Below are 13,964 nucleotides of genomic sequence, written 5' to 3' on the forward strand. Positions count from 1 at the left end.
TAGACTGTTAGGCAGCACATAACCTTGTTTCAGTAGGAATTTTTCGTTTTGCTGAAATATCTGATCTTTGAAGTTTAACTGAAAATTTAGCTTTTTTTATACATAAGCAACAAAATTATATGACTCAATGAGATACATGCACAAAGGAAATGCTTCCCTTACTTTTTTTTTTTTTAAGATTTATTTATTTATTATGTATACAGGAGAGGGTGCCAGATCTCATTACAGATGGTTGTGAGCCACCATGTGGGTGCTGGGCATTGAACTCAGGACCTCTGGAAGAGCAGTCAGTGCTCTTAACCTCTGAGCCATCTCTCTAGCCCCCTTCCCTTACTTTTTATTGGACAACAATTCAGGCTAATCAAGTTAACATTACAAAGTCACCAATGTCGTCAAAACTATTTTAGGGTCTACAGGCTGAGTGAGCAGTGTCCAAGTGGCTAGTGACATCCCTAAGAGGTCCTTTCTGGGACCTGACCTGTTTTAATTCTGTCACAATTTAGGTCTAGAAATAACCCAAGTGCCCAGTAGGTGAGGATGAGAACCCTGCTCTCAGTTGAGTAGAAGTTGGTAGAGATCTTGAAGATCTTTTCAATGAGAATTCCCCCAAAACACTGGTCCACAGAAAAGGAATAAAGACGGTTGTCGGAACTAGTTGTAATCACTAGACTAGGTATAAACACTTTGGATGTATGCAATTGCTCGGAAGTTGGCCGTTGCCTCTACTTGGGTTAAATATTAAAGGGCTTTGTGGAGGAAGTGGCATTTGAGGGAATTACAGGTGTGTGTGTGTGTGTGTGTGTGTGTGTGTGTGTGTGTGTGTGTGTGTGTGTGTGTGTGTGTGCGCGCGCGCGCGCGCGCTCGTCTCCTCGTTTGGACAAGTCTTTGAGCAGCTTCTAGAGCCATGCAACCAATACTACACTAATGTCATGACCGTAGACATTGACAGCGTTGTGAATGAGTGAGTGCATGGCGGTGAATTCCCGGAGCGAAGGTGTCGGGGGGCGCCTGGAGGAAGAAGGTGAAGGGAGGCAGTCCCGGGGGTTTCAGAACAGGCTGGGATTTGAGGCCACCCCGGCAGGCAGTGCCGGTTCCGAGCGGCAGGGGGCGCCGTCGTGCGGCCGCGCCGGGCTCAGTCCCGCCCGCCCGCCGATCCGCGCAGTCCGTCCGCCATGCGCGCGCTGCTGCCGCTGCTGAGCGTCGGCCGAGGGTGGCGCGCGGGGGCCGCCGCCCGCCCCCCGCGTCGCGCCATGTCCTTGTACCGCAGGGAGGAGCGCGGCCATCCCCACTCGGAGGACTACCGCCTGTTCTTCAGTAAGTCGCTCGCCGAGCTCCGCGCCGGCCCGAGGAGCAGCCGCGCCGCCCTGCCCTGCCCGGCCGGCTCCGCAGCCCGTGCCCGGCCCCGGGCCGACGGGGACCGGGGCTCGGCACGCATCGCGGACGCGCAGGGCGGCGCGGGGCCAACCGCCCTCTGCAGCGACCGCAGGCCGGCGGCCCGCGGCGCCGCGCTCCACCCGCTGACCTCCGCGGCGTGGCCCCGCCGCCCTCCGGCGCCGCGCCGCCCTCCCGGGAGCAGCCGGCCGTGCCGTGCCGAGCCCATCCCCCTCCGAACGGACGCCGAACTTCGGGGGACCCGGGGCTTCCCTCCTAAAGTGAACCGAGTTGGCACGCCCTCTGGCTGGGGGCGCAGGCGTAGTGGGAGGGAGGAAGTGGGAGGAGAGTGTGAGCCAGGCACTGGGATAGGCTCGTGTGCAAATGCCCTACTGAACCCTGATATGTGTAGGGTAACTTAGAAAAAAAAAAAAAACAAAAACAAACCCACAGCAACAACAATAAACTGAGTTTTAAAAAGTTTGCACCCCGAGTGCCATCCACAGACAGGAAACCCGACTGGCGTTCTAGCAAGATGGTGGCACCACCTCTTGCCTTGTACGTTGAGCAAATCTAGAGGGAGGTGTCTGGTGCAACCCTGAGCTGGCCACCAAAGACGGAAAAGCTCTTGGCTACTCCCCTTATCACTGTGTGAACTTTTCTATTTTTATTTTTTACCGTAACGTTAAAATAGCCACGTAGGTCCAATTACCTTCAGGCCCCATTGACTTCACAGCCCCGAGGAGAGCTGAAGCCATGTAGTCTTGTGCACACCTGTTAGGTTCCCCCCTAAAGTGGTGAAGCTAGAATCTTGGAAACCCATGGTTTTTGCTCTGAGACCCCATCTTGGTCTTATTTCTTAACTTGCTGAGCATTAATTTCTTTTCGTCTTGTAAAATAGGGCTGCAGAAATTGCTATGCGGATGTAGTCACCGGGCTTGTAGTCTAACACTGGACTAGAGTGTATAGTTATTAATAAGTATACTTGGATGTTTATGGGTACCTTTCTGAAACTTAAGGTTGAGGGTTGTTTTATGATAAAGGAGCAAAGCTAACTTAAACTCTTGTCTTTTTGTTTTCTTTGTCTTTTGAGACAGGGTCTGCCTCTGCCTCCTGGATTGAACACATGGGCCTCTTCCATTGGCAAACCCTTGTGGTTGTAATGCACCTGGTACTAAATAGTTTCTGCAAAATTAGTTCCTGTGCTACAGTTTTTCCGTCCTGTCTTGTTTAGGCAAGGCTGGTTAGGTCTTTTTAAAAGAGGGGCTGTGCACCCAATGGGAGCCTGAGTAAGACACCAGTCTCATAAACAACAAGAAAAAAACAAAAACAAAAAACTCAAGGTGAAGCCCTTAATAAGTTGACTCATTTCTGAATGGACTGTATCTCCAAAGTTACAATGTAACAGTTATTGGCCATGTTCTCCATAGAGGTACTGTTATATGATGGCAGTTAGCTTCCTAAGCAGAAAAGCCTTTACTTACAATATGGTGAAATGTTGTAGGTTTTCAGTAAGTACAGTAATATGTAGTGAATGTGTTATGTCAGAAACAAACATATTAGTCTTTCTACAGTGTCAGAACTGATTGAATAAAAGTAAATTTAGAAGCTCTTCGGGTTTTTTGGGGCCCCACTTTGCCAAGTTGTCTCAGTTTCCCTTCATCGCTGGCCCAGACAAACACAGGTTCTTTTCTCATAGGTGCATGCACACTCATGTGGAGGCCAGAGGTCTTTAAAGTGTTGCTCCCTGGGTGCTATCTGCTGTAGTTTTTGAGGCAGAGTCTCAGTGGTCTGGAGATAAGTGAGACTGGATGGATAGTGAGCCAAAGAGCTACGTCAGTGCCTCCCTAGCACTGGGATAATCATCATGCACTCCCATGCCTGGCTTTTCTATGTGGGTTCTGGGGAGCAAACTCAGATCCTTCACGCTTGCACAGCTAAGTGCTTTGCCAGCTTAGCTCTCTCCCCAGCTCACACAGGCTCTTTTATACCAATCTTCTTTACTGTTGGCTCTGAGATCACACGTCACACTCCGTGCAGCAAATACATCTGTATGTGTAGGTTACTTAGTGACTGCCGAAGACTGAAAGAGATTGTAGCTGTTGGAGGAGTTCCAGATGCCTCACCGGAAGGTAGAAAACAGGCTGATGCAGATGCACAGAGAATCTCTGTAGGTGTTTGTTTAAGGTGCTGGGCAATCAGATAAGCCGGAGGTTTGAATCTGGCCAGGAGCCACAGGGTCAGAGTTGAGCTGAGCTTCGACATTAAGTCAAGTTGTCCTTGTGAAGTGTTGGGAGTGTGGAAGCTGATGAGCAGAACCAGGTCCAGTCAGAGGAGTAGGCCAGAAGAATTCTGGAGCTCTCCGTCTGCTGGTCCTTTGACCCAGCTGATGATTAGATGACAGGGCAGTGGTAGTCATAACCCTTCAGTGTTAAGTGTTCTTGATGAGGACAGGAGGTAAAAATAGGATAGGCAGTTAGAGGACTCTTAAAGTAGACAAGTTTTTCTTAGTTAAAAGTGTGAATGTCCTTGGTTCTGTCTGGGCCAGATGCCAAAAGTGCTGTAAGGGGGCTCTGGGTCCTTGTCTCTTCTGGGAGGGATGTATAAAGGTGTGATTGAAAGTCCAGTCCAGACACTGATCCCTTCTGGAACTCTAGATTTTCATGGTGAAAATGAGTTATTTCTATTCCCTATTGTCTGCCCATCTTCTGAATTACCTTAGAGATTGTTGGGGGCGGGAGGTGTTAGAGTAGTGTTGGAAACCACTGAGGGTGGATATAAAGCTCTGTTGCGGCTCGCAGTAAGGGAAAGCAATTTCGTCCTGGCCGAAAGAATGTACCTTTGGCCCTGGGTGAAGACAAGACATTCTGATGTGCTCCAAAGATTAGAACATTATATGTCATTGTCTCCTCCCTTAAGTTAATCCATCTGGGCCTGTCAATCACCTTGTCAAGAGTGGCCCTTAGGGAGGCTGATACTCCCAAGCTATGCTAAGGAGAGGGGAGGAATAATTACCCCTTTAATATGTAATAAGGATAATGTACTTATCAGTCCCAGAAACCCTGCACTCTGTATAGCTGCTGCAGAGCTTCCAAGCACAGCTGAGCCTGCCCACTTTGCTGAGTAACTTAGAAAACAACTTTCTTTTTTCCAAAGCTTAAACATGACTTTCCTGATTCTCTGGGCTTTCTCATTCTTTCTCTGAAGCTACACCTGCTTACAAACTATGGCTTTTTCTTCTTCTTTGCAGTCTTCTTCCAGGAGCTGCCACGATTCACAGCTTGCAAACACTGAAGAATTTTCTCTCCATTTCTAATAAAATTGCTGTCACGCTTCCTTTCAAGTCTGTTTCTAAATTCTTTTATTAGTAAGACTAGGAACCCCAAAGAGGAAATCCGAATTTGCCCAGTACCATATGGTTCCCAATGTGGGGCTCCCCACAGTTTTGGGGAACATGTTTTTCTTTACGGCATCCAGGTGAGGATGCCATACTTTTTCATTTATCTGTTTTGTTTGATAAGTTCTTGGGCCTGGTTTTCCTGATGATAGGATTTTGTTACATTTGTGAATGTTGAGTGGGTGTGTGGTGTGTGTGTGTGTGTGTGTGTGTGTGTGTGTGTGTGTGTGTGTGTGTATATGCATACACACACATGCCAGCCACATGTGGGAGTTGGTTTTCTCCCTCCAGCATGTGGGTCCTGGAGATCAAATGCAGGTTATCAGGTTTGGCAACAAGTATCTTTAGACACTGTGCTACCTCACCAGCGCTTGAAAGGATTTAATACACCATGTGCTCAGTTGGTTCCAATTTGCTTGGATAATTTGATAGACTATCACTGTGTGAGTTTTCAGGAGTGACTTATTTATTTATCTGTATCTATTATTTATTTATCAGTCTGTACTGGTGGTGCTGTCGGGGTGGGGGGGGGGGTTGTTTACTTGTCCGCCAAGGTGCAGTGTCCTCCTGCCTCTGCATTTGCACTCCAAAGAGAGTCAAATTCTGCTTGTAAAATGGGGTTTGTCGGGGCGAGGCACAGCTTGAAAAGCTACTGTTATAATGAGATAGAATGAGCTGTAGCCTAGACCAGGGAACACTCTGGTCTCAACACAGTAACAGACAACAAAAAGTGTGCTGAGCACTGGGTGGGCGTGGCACAGGGATGGAGGGCACGGTACATGGATGGAGTCGTGTACCCTGCCCTCAAAATAATATAACTAGTTGGGAAGAATGTAAAAACAGAGAAACGCTGTTCAAGAGCCTGGAGTCTGCAGCACAGCTGGCTGAGCACTGGATTTGGAAAGGGGAGGCCTGGGTCTTAACCTTGGGCCTCCTGCTGTGTGCGGCTGGGCAGGCAGGTGGTGGCAATGTTTCTTCTGGGGACAGTTCTGCCTTAAAAGGAGTTAGCTGACCCCGTAGTAATCCTCAAGGTCCTTCATGCACTACCATTCTTTCAAGGCATTGAATGCATTAATAATAGAAATTCAGAAATTGAGGCTAGACTGTAAATTTTTTTTTTTTTTTTAAGCATCAAATGTACTTAAGATTATTCTGGAACTTGGATGCCATAAGTAAAATTGATTTTTATTCAGTTGAGTAAATATGGCAGAACAGAATAAGGGAAAATAAACAAAAGGTTTTACTTAAATAAATGGCAAGAATCCGAAAAAAAGGCAAGTACTATCTGGGGAGAGGGTTCAAATGGGACTCTTACTGGAAAAGTTGAGTCAAACAGTTCCCGAACCTACCGCCAGATGGCACCAGTGGCCCAGGACTGTTCTCTACTTGCTGAAAGGGGTGGGTGAAATGATGCAATCTACTAGCTGAGTTGAGGAAAGGGATATGAAGAGCAGGTTGCTTTTTATCCATACAGTCACCATAACTGAAGGAGAGTTTGAAGGGTGAGTAATCCAAGATGGAAATGCTAACTCTTGGTTACATTTGATATTACAGTAATTCACTGTAATATCAAAACAAGACGGTATGAGCGGTTCAAGGGTGCTCTGTTTCAAAGGAAGAAAAGTAGGAGTTATGGGCTGAACGTCGTCATTCGGCGTTATTACAGTGGAAACATTGCCCAAGTTTGAGATCCCGGTACCGTCGGCGGTAGGTAGGACGTTTTTGAGCTTCAGTGGGTTTTCTTTACCCCCTCACAATTAATGAGGGTAATTGACTGATGAAATGCTTTTTAAGAAATGGTGTTGAAATTTGTAGAACTAGACACGAAACTGAGTGATAATGAGAAAGCACGTCTCGGGCTGCCACCCCCTCCCTTCCTTGAGCCTTCCTTAGTGACTTACCAAACTTCGCCACGTCACTTCGTTTCTGAACGTCATTTTACAAATCGTGGAATGAGAGGCTTGAACCGGGCAACCATTTCCCAAGCTAAGCATACTTGAACACAAGCATTCATTGAGATACTAGGTTTGCTTTCAAACACAGGGTTTTGTCATTTAATAAACTAAACATTTTTCATTTAATACATTCTTGGAGAATCATAATAATGTACATATTAAAGTTCTAGAAAATTATCATATAAGGGAACGCATCCCAGACGTTCGAACCTTGGAGTACTGATTTCTTAGGACATCGGTAACATCCCAGTGGCTCTGGAGTTTCATGAAACTCCATTTAGGAAGTACCATCTAGGGTGATTCCTTCAGCCTCTTGAAGCTGGTGTGCTGTGGTGACAGACACAAGGCATTTGAATTTTAGTTCTGGCTTCCCATCTTGAACAAGTCACTTGGCCGAGCTAACCATGGCATGACCTCGATGTCCTCAGAAGACATCTTTGAGAAACATCCGTTTCTCTCTAGCGTAGGGGTAGCAGTAATCAGAGAGTTACTGTGGCTGCCCAGTGAAGTGTGCATACTGTGAGGAGCGCGTGAGGATGGTCAGTGACCCGTGGCAGTAGTTACTGAACTGTGCGGCTTCTTTTCTCTTTGGATTTTAAGGAATTAGCCATTTTAGTTTTTCTTATTTTTAAGAATCTTATAGTTGTATACAATAAAATCTCACATCTACCCCCACTTTCCTTTTCCAGCTCTTCCCCAATCCCTCCCAGCTGCACTTTTTTTAGACTTCATTAAGTCTAGCTAGAGCTACCCATATGTGCATGGGTGTGGGGCCATGCTCTGGAACGTGGGAAATGCAGCAGTGGTCACATCCTCTACAATGAATGATTCTCTCTCCCCCAGCGACTCCCCACGGCTAGCAGCTTCTCACTAGTGGGTGGGGCCTGTAGATCATGTACCCGACCTGTACCGGTTTTAGCTGGCTTGATCTTTCGTAGGTCTTGTGCAGGTGACCATAGCTGCAGTGAGTTCATGATTACAGTAGCCGTGTCATAGCCGGATGACGGCATGTTACTGCACTACTCCGTCTGCTTGGGCTTTTACATTCCTTTCCCCTTTTCCTTGATGCTCTCTGAACTGTGGTAATAGTGGGAGGAGTACAGATGTCCTGTTCAGGGCTCCACACTCAGTCTCTTGGTCTTAGCACATTGACACATTACATCTCTCTCTATTGACTGGTGACTACTGTACTTTTTTTTTTTTTTTTTTTGACCAAGGTTGACAGCAGTCCAGGTCTATGGGTATAAGCATAAATACTTAGAAAACAGTTTGTCACCATGACCATTTAGCAAAACAAAAATAGCAACTTCTAGTCTGGGGCCTGTGCCTTCTCCCAGCCATGGGCTATTGACCAAGAGTCTAGTACCAGGCATGAAAGTCCTGTGGAGCGGGCTTCAAATCCAACTTGAAAGTACTTGTGCCGCTGTTACACCGATATTACAGCGTGAAGGGTTCAGTGCTGGGTAAAGACCAGGCGTGTGTTTTCGTCCCCAGCAGCCTGCATCTGGCACTGTGAGAACTAGCCAACAGAGAGGAAGTTTCCCTGTTAGCGTGCGGTGTCTTCAGCCATCGAGCCTTACGATATAGTCATGGTGGGTAACCAAGGGCCCTGGCAGAAACCTGTGTGTTTGAAGAGCTCTGGTCCTTCCTGACTAGTAACTCATAGCAGGATATCCCATGCCTTGCCCTGAGATTTTCATTTCATAACTTCTTCTGGAAGTGTCATTGTCTACTCATGTAGGGTACCTCATTCGAACTCCTTCTTTTAAATTAGATTGTTAAGTGAGCTCATTAACTAGTGGGTTTCCGTAAGGCTTTTTCATAGATCCTTAGTCTGGGCTAACCTCTTTATCACCCCTCTCTCCCCCCACCCCCTGCCTCTGTTGCCCCTTAATCTCTCACCCCTATTATTTCCCCATCTTATTTCATATTCCATGTATTTGACCATCCTTCCAGTTATATTTTTTAAGTAAGTAGAGAAGTAGTGGGTTTTCCTATGGTTTTTTTTTTACACACCATTTAAGTTAGCCCTTCCCCCCATGCCAGTTAAACCCATCCTCTGGAGCCCCCCCCCACCTTTCTCCCCCCCAGCATTCTACCTCACTACTTTCATTTTCCCTGTCATCTGTTGCCCTGCCTGAACATGGCTCCTCCCAAAGGCCTCTTTCTCTTTGCTGACTTCCGCTTGCGCTCCAAGTCAAAACAAAAGATTAGAAGCCGGAATCCCCACTTGAGAGAGAAAAATGCAGAATTTGTGTTGTTAGGCCCGACCTCACGAAGTGTAATTTTTTTCCAGTCTCATACATTTACATGCAAATTTCATTTTTTATATTTTATACACTTCACAGCTCACTAGTATTCCATTGTGTGTATGTGCCATGTTTTCCTTATTCTTTGTCTGTTGATGGACATCTAGTTTGACTCCATTTCCTGGTGGTCTTCTTTGTTGTCCTACCAAAATTTTATTGGGAAAGCGCTTTCCTGTGCCTGTGAGTTGAAGTTCGCTCCCTCCTTTTCCCCAGCAGTTTCAGGTCTTGATGATGAGGCCCTTGTCCCATTTGTGAGGGATGAGAAATGAGGACCTAGTTTCATCTTTCTGTATGTTAAATCCGGTCTTCTTAGCATCATTTATTGAGGATGCTGCTTTTGCCCAATGTGTGTTGTTGCCATCTTTGTCAAAAATCAGGTAAATGCAGTTGTGTGGTCTTCTAGCTGGGTCCTTGATTCTAGTCTAGTCATCTGTCTCTCTGTTTTTGTGTCAGTACCATGCTGTTTTTAATTCTGAATTTTTAATTTCAGCAAAGTGGCTGGATACAAAATTAGCACACAAAAGTAAGTAGCCTTCCTATTTACCAATGACAAACATACCAAAAAAGAAATTAGAGAAACAGTTCTATTCACAGGAGACACACACACACACACGCACGCACGCACGCACGCACGCACGCACGCACGCACGCACCTGGAAATAAACCTAACCAAGGAAACAAAAGACCTCTGCAATGAAAATTTTTAGGGCACTGAGGAAAGAAGTGGAGCCACTAGAAGATGGAAAAGCATTCTATGCTCATGGATTATAAAAAAGATTGTGAAAATAACCATTCTACCAAAAGCAATCTACAGATTCAGTGTAATCCCAATCAATATTCCAATGTTGTTTTTCATCAGACATAGAAAAAAAATCCAAAAATCCTGAATAATCGAAGCAATACTGAACAAAAACAGTACTGTGAGTGTTATCACCATATCTGACTTCTAATTATAATACAGAGCCATAGTATTAAGGACACATCCTTCTTGTCAAATTCCATGGAGAGTGACCGTAATGGGATGAATGTAAGATTGAATATCTGGAAACTTCCAGTTTTCAGAATTTTAGTGGATGTAGCTTTGCAGTGTTGGATTAACTGTGTAGTGGTAATGAACCGGCTTGCTCACATAGGATTCAAGGTGCAACCCTGCCTGTCTAGTCCCTTTGATACTGCAGGTGGTTTTTGTTGGGGGCGGTAACTTAAAGTTACTTATTTTAGATTTTACATTTTTCTTCAAGGCTAGGGGAAAACCCATGATTTCCATAGTTTGGACTATTGCTGGTATGTTGTAGAAGGCAGATTCATTTTGTGAAACAGTGTTGTATGTAATTCAAGTTACTTTTATTTATTCTAGGACTGATCATACAGGTCTTCCTTAATGTGATTTCTTTCTCTTTTTCTCTTTTTTGTAAAGAGGGGCTGAAATTACTGTACGTTTTCTTAATTACATCATTTGACTAGTGGGTGGTTGCATGTTTGAACTTAGTAAAACTTTCTACAAATAAGTTCCTGTAAACTTGAATCAGTGCATTCAAACATAATAGCTACTAGGTAAACATTTAAAAGTTATATTTATTTGATGTTAGCCTATGGAACCTTAAAACAACTTAGTTTTCTGAATGAAGAGCTGTAAAATAGAACTCCTGTGATTTATATGAAGCAGATGGCACATTTTCATTGAAGTTCATCTTTTAAATTTCTTAATCTTATTAGAAAGTAATACAAAGCTCATTTTTGTTTTATTCATTATCAAGCTTCCAGTGAGAATCTCTGTAAATGGGTCAGTAATATTGTGTATGTTGGTGTTTGGTATAACTGTAGCTATTTGGTGTATAAATGTTATAGTGTAATATATAATTTTATATAATACACATCACATAACATACAATTATGTGCTGAATATTATATAACAATTTAGTATATTGTATAATATACAATATTATAATGTTATAAATATTAGGTAGCCGGGCAGTGGTGGCGCACGCCTTTAATCCCAGCACTTGGGAGGCAGAGGCAAGCAGATCTCAGTGAGTTCAAGGCCAGCCTGGTCTACAAAGTGAGAGTTCCAGGACAGCCAGGACTATTACACAGAGAAACCCTGTCTCAAAAAACCAAATGCATACATACATATATACATACATATTAGGTAAGGGTTCCACAGTCTATTCGATTTTCTCAATTGCAAATACAACTCACAAATTTTCAGCAACCTGAGACAATGAAACCATGGAAAACTTACAGAATGAAAGAATGAAAAGTAGTTTTAGAGCAGTTGAAGGGGAAGTTGTGAGGCTGGAGTACCAGGAATGTGTTGATAAGCCTGATGGCATTCATTAATTCTTTCTTGTCTAGCGATGCAGACTGCCTTTATACCAAGACGAAATGTGGTGACTGCGGTCATTTCTCTCGTCAGCTTTCTAATAAATACCATATTAAAGTCATAATGAGAGTGAGAAAGAGCAATCTGTAGACAGCAAAGGAGCCATCAGAGCTCGAGAATGCACAATATTTTATCATTTTTTTAAAAAGAAGTATGGCTGTGATGATGTAGCTTGAGTGTGTGTGTGTCAGATGGGTGGAGTTAGGAGCAAGTTTAGCTGTTTTGCAGGGTTTTAGGCATTGTGGGTACATTGAGATAGGAGAAGAGTGAGTATGATACGTGGCTCTCAAAATTGGTAACAGTTATTTTGATGTCTTTCTCTTTACATTGTCCTTTGTGTGACCCTTCTCTTATTTCTGAACTCTAGCCTTTGAAATGCCTCAGGATTCAATTCATAGCCATCGTCTACACTGTCTCTCTTCCCTGGAGTTGGCAAAACTGTCTGTAAAAAAGCTGGATGGGAAATATTTTAGGCCACGTGGACTATCTGTCTCAGTCATAACTGTTCCGCGTTGTGTTTTGACACTCTGCCATTGGCAACCAGCGTCAACTGACTATGGCTATGGCTCTGGGTGGACCTACTATGTGCCTTAGCGTCAGGGGTTCTCTGTAAGTCCTAGGCTTACATTATCAGTCTCAAGTCTTGAGTCAGGACTCACATGGCCAGCTTTGCACTCTGTGTTTCTCCTTCACTACAAAGCATATTACAGTTCCCATGCTTGGACCAGAAATCTTGGTCACCTACCTCTGCCCAACATGTTTATCTGTTTTGATCAAGTAAATGGAATTAGCGTATTCATTGCCTCAGATATTTATTGTTTGTTTGTAGCGAGAACATTGGAAGCCTCTCGTCTAGCTGTTGGAAAGTATGTGGTCCGTTTTCTTAGCTGTGGGCACTAGTGATCTGTGGAGCCTGGTGTAACTGTAGTGATGTGCCTTTAGCCAACCTCTCCACCCTCCTTCCCCTATAACCTGCTTTGTCCCTGCTCTTACCTTTGTCCCACATCTGGGTCATTGGCATCATATCCTTTGGCGACATACCCAGCTCAACTTTTGAAATATATTCAGAATACATTTTTTTTTCTGTCCACCTCCATCCTTGCCACGTCACCCATGTCACCGTCACCTTTAGTTGACTAATCCCAGAAGCCTCCTGATTCTTTCCCTTTGGTCTGCTTTACACACCAAAGACACGTTGTCTCTTTTAGAAGTCCCAGTGTTCTTTCTATTTTACTCAAAAGAAATTTGAAGAACTAAGTTAGGATGCAAGGCCCTTTATGATGGGATGCAGGACACTCCCCTCACCTCACTGCCAACCATCCTTTTGTCTTTGATTGTTGCCTTCCTGCCTGGGTGGTCTCCTTGGTGTTCCTCATCATCTCCTCTGTGATGGTCTCCTCGGCATCTTCCTCTGTACATGCTGAACCCTCTTCCTCACTCCCTTCGGGCTGCTGCTGACATGCTGCCTGTCGATAACCTCCTGGCCGTCCAAAGTCACCAGCATTCACTCTTTCCTTGACCTCATGGGATTTATTATAGTGCTTGCCATTCCTGCTATAGTTTATACATATTAACCACTTCTGTCTCCCACTAGAATACGATGTGCACGAGAGCAGGAAATTAGAATATGTATTCCTGGCACTTAGAATAGTGTTTGGAACAGCACATATGTTCTATAAATAATTACCAAATGAATAACTGCAAGGAAACTTAGTAAATAGGAAAACCAGAAATCAGCGACATGCGAATTTGAATATTTAAACATTAATGGGGTGTGGGGAGATGGCTCATTGGTTAAAAGCACTTGTTGCCCTTGCAGAGGACCCAGGGTTACTTCTCAGCACTCACTTGGTAGCTCATAACCATCCATAACTCCGGTTCCAGGGGGTTCCCTCTACTGAACGCCGCAGGCACCAGGCGCGCACGTGGTAAACATACATACTGCAAGCAAAGCACCCACTGTCGGCAAAGTAAAGTAACAGAACGCCAAACAGACCGGGGGAGGGGGGGGATGAGGAGTCTTCTCTTTGCCGTCCGTCGTGCTCTTCCTCAGCTCTGTCCGTACCATGTCACATGCCTTGTTGCCAGGGTAGGGAAAGGGAATTCACGGCTTAGAAAGGGGGAGAAATGAGATAGTGTTGAGTCATTTATTTGATAACTACTGAGGGCCAGCTAAGTGCTAGCCACCTTTCCCATGCTGGGAAAGTGTAACAAAAGAGACAAAACCAAGAGCCACCAAGAACACTTGCCCGCGGAATTTATTCCTAGTCCCTCTGGTGACCTGGGGAGTGGGGGAGGGGGAGACGTTTAATACGATGATGCCATTGTTAAGTTGTATGCCTCTGCTTTTATTGAACTGAACTCAGAACTCATTATTTGTTGTTTGGTCTGCCCTTCTATGATAGTTTTATTACTTGTTTATTTTCGCCTTTTGACCCAGCATCTTGCCATCTCCAACTGGACCTTTCTTTCTGTGGGTTGTAGGTGGAAACTGTGGATTATACTGTTAGTTTTCTCCTAAGGAAATGGATATCAGTTTAGTCTAATTC

At 44.7% G+C, this 13,964-nt stretch overlaps 1 protein-coding gene across 4 annotated transcripts in view; it reads left to right on the top strand.

The window, feature by feature from the left end:
- Positions 1-1,142: 1,142 nt before the first annotated feature.
- The window catches only part of Ppa2 (inorganic pyrophosphatase 2), an 81,394-nt gene continuing 68,572 nt past the window's right edge, over positions 1,143-13,964 (top strand). For 2 of the 4 annotated variants that reach the window (XM_052730541.1, XM_052730545.1), the window contains exon 1: positions 1,145-1,314. In XM_052730541.1, coding sequence (XP_052586501.1) covers positions 1,173-1,314 — 142 coding nt within the window. In that variant the 5' untranslated portion in view covers positions 1,145-1,172. Of the gene's footprint in view, positions 1,315-13,964 lie in introns of all 4 variants that reach the window. The other 2 variants (XM_052730542.1, XM_052730543.1) reach the window with 2 other exon arrangements.

This window comes from Peromyscus californicus, unplaced genomic scaffold (assembly GCF_007827085.1).
Source record: "Peromyscus californicus insignis strain IS unplaced genomic scaffold, ASM782708v3 Scaffold_9__1_contigs__length_137607984, whole genome shotgun sequence".
Taxonomy (NCBI): domain Eukaryota; kingdom Metazoa; phylum Chordata; class Mammalia; order Rodentia; family Cricetidae; genus Peromyscus; species Peromyscus californicus.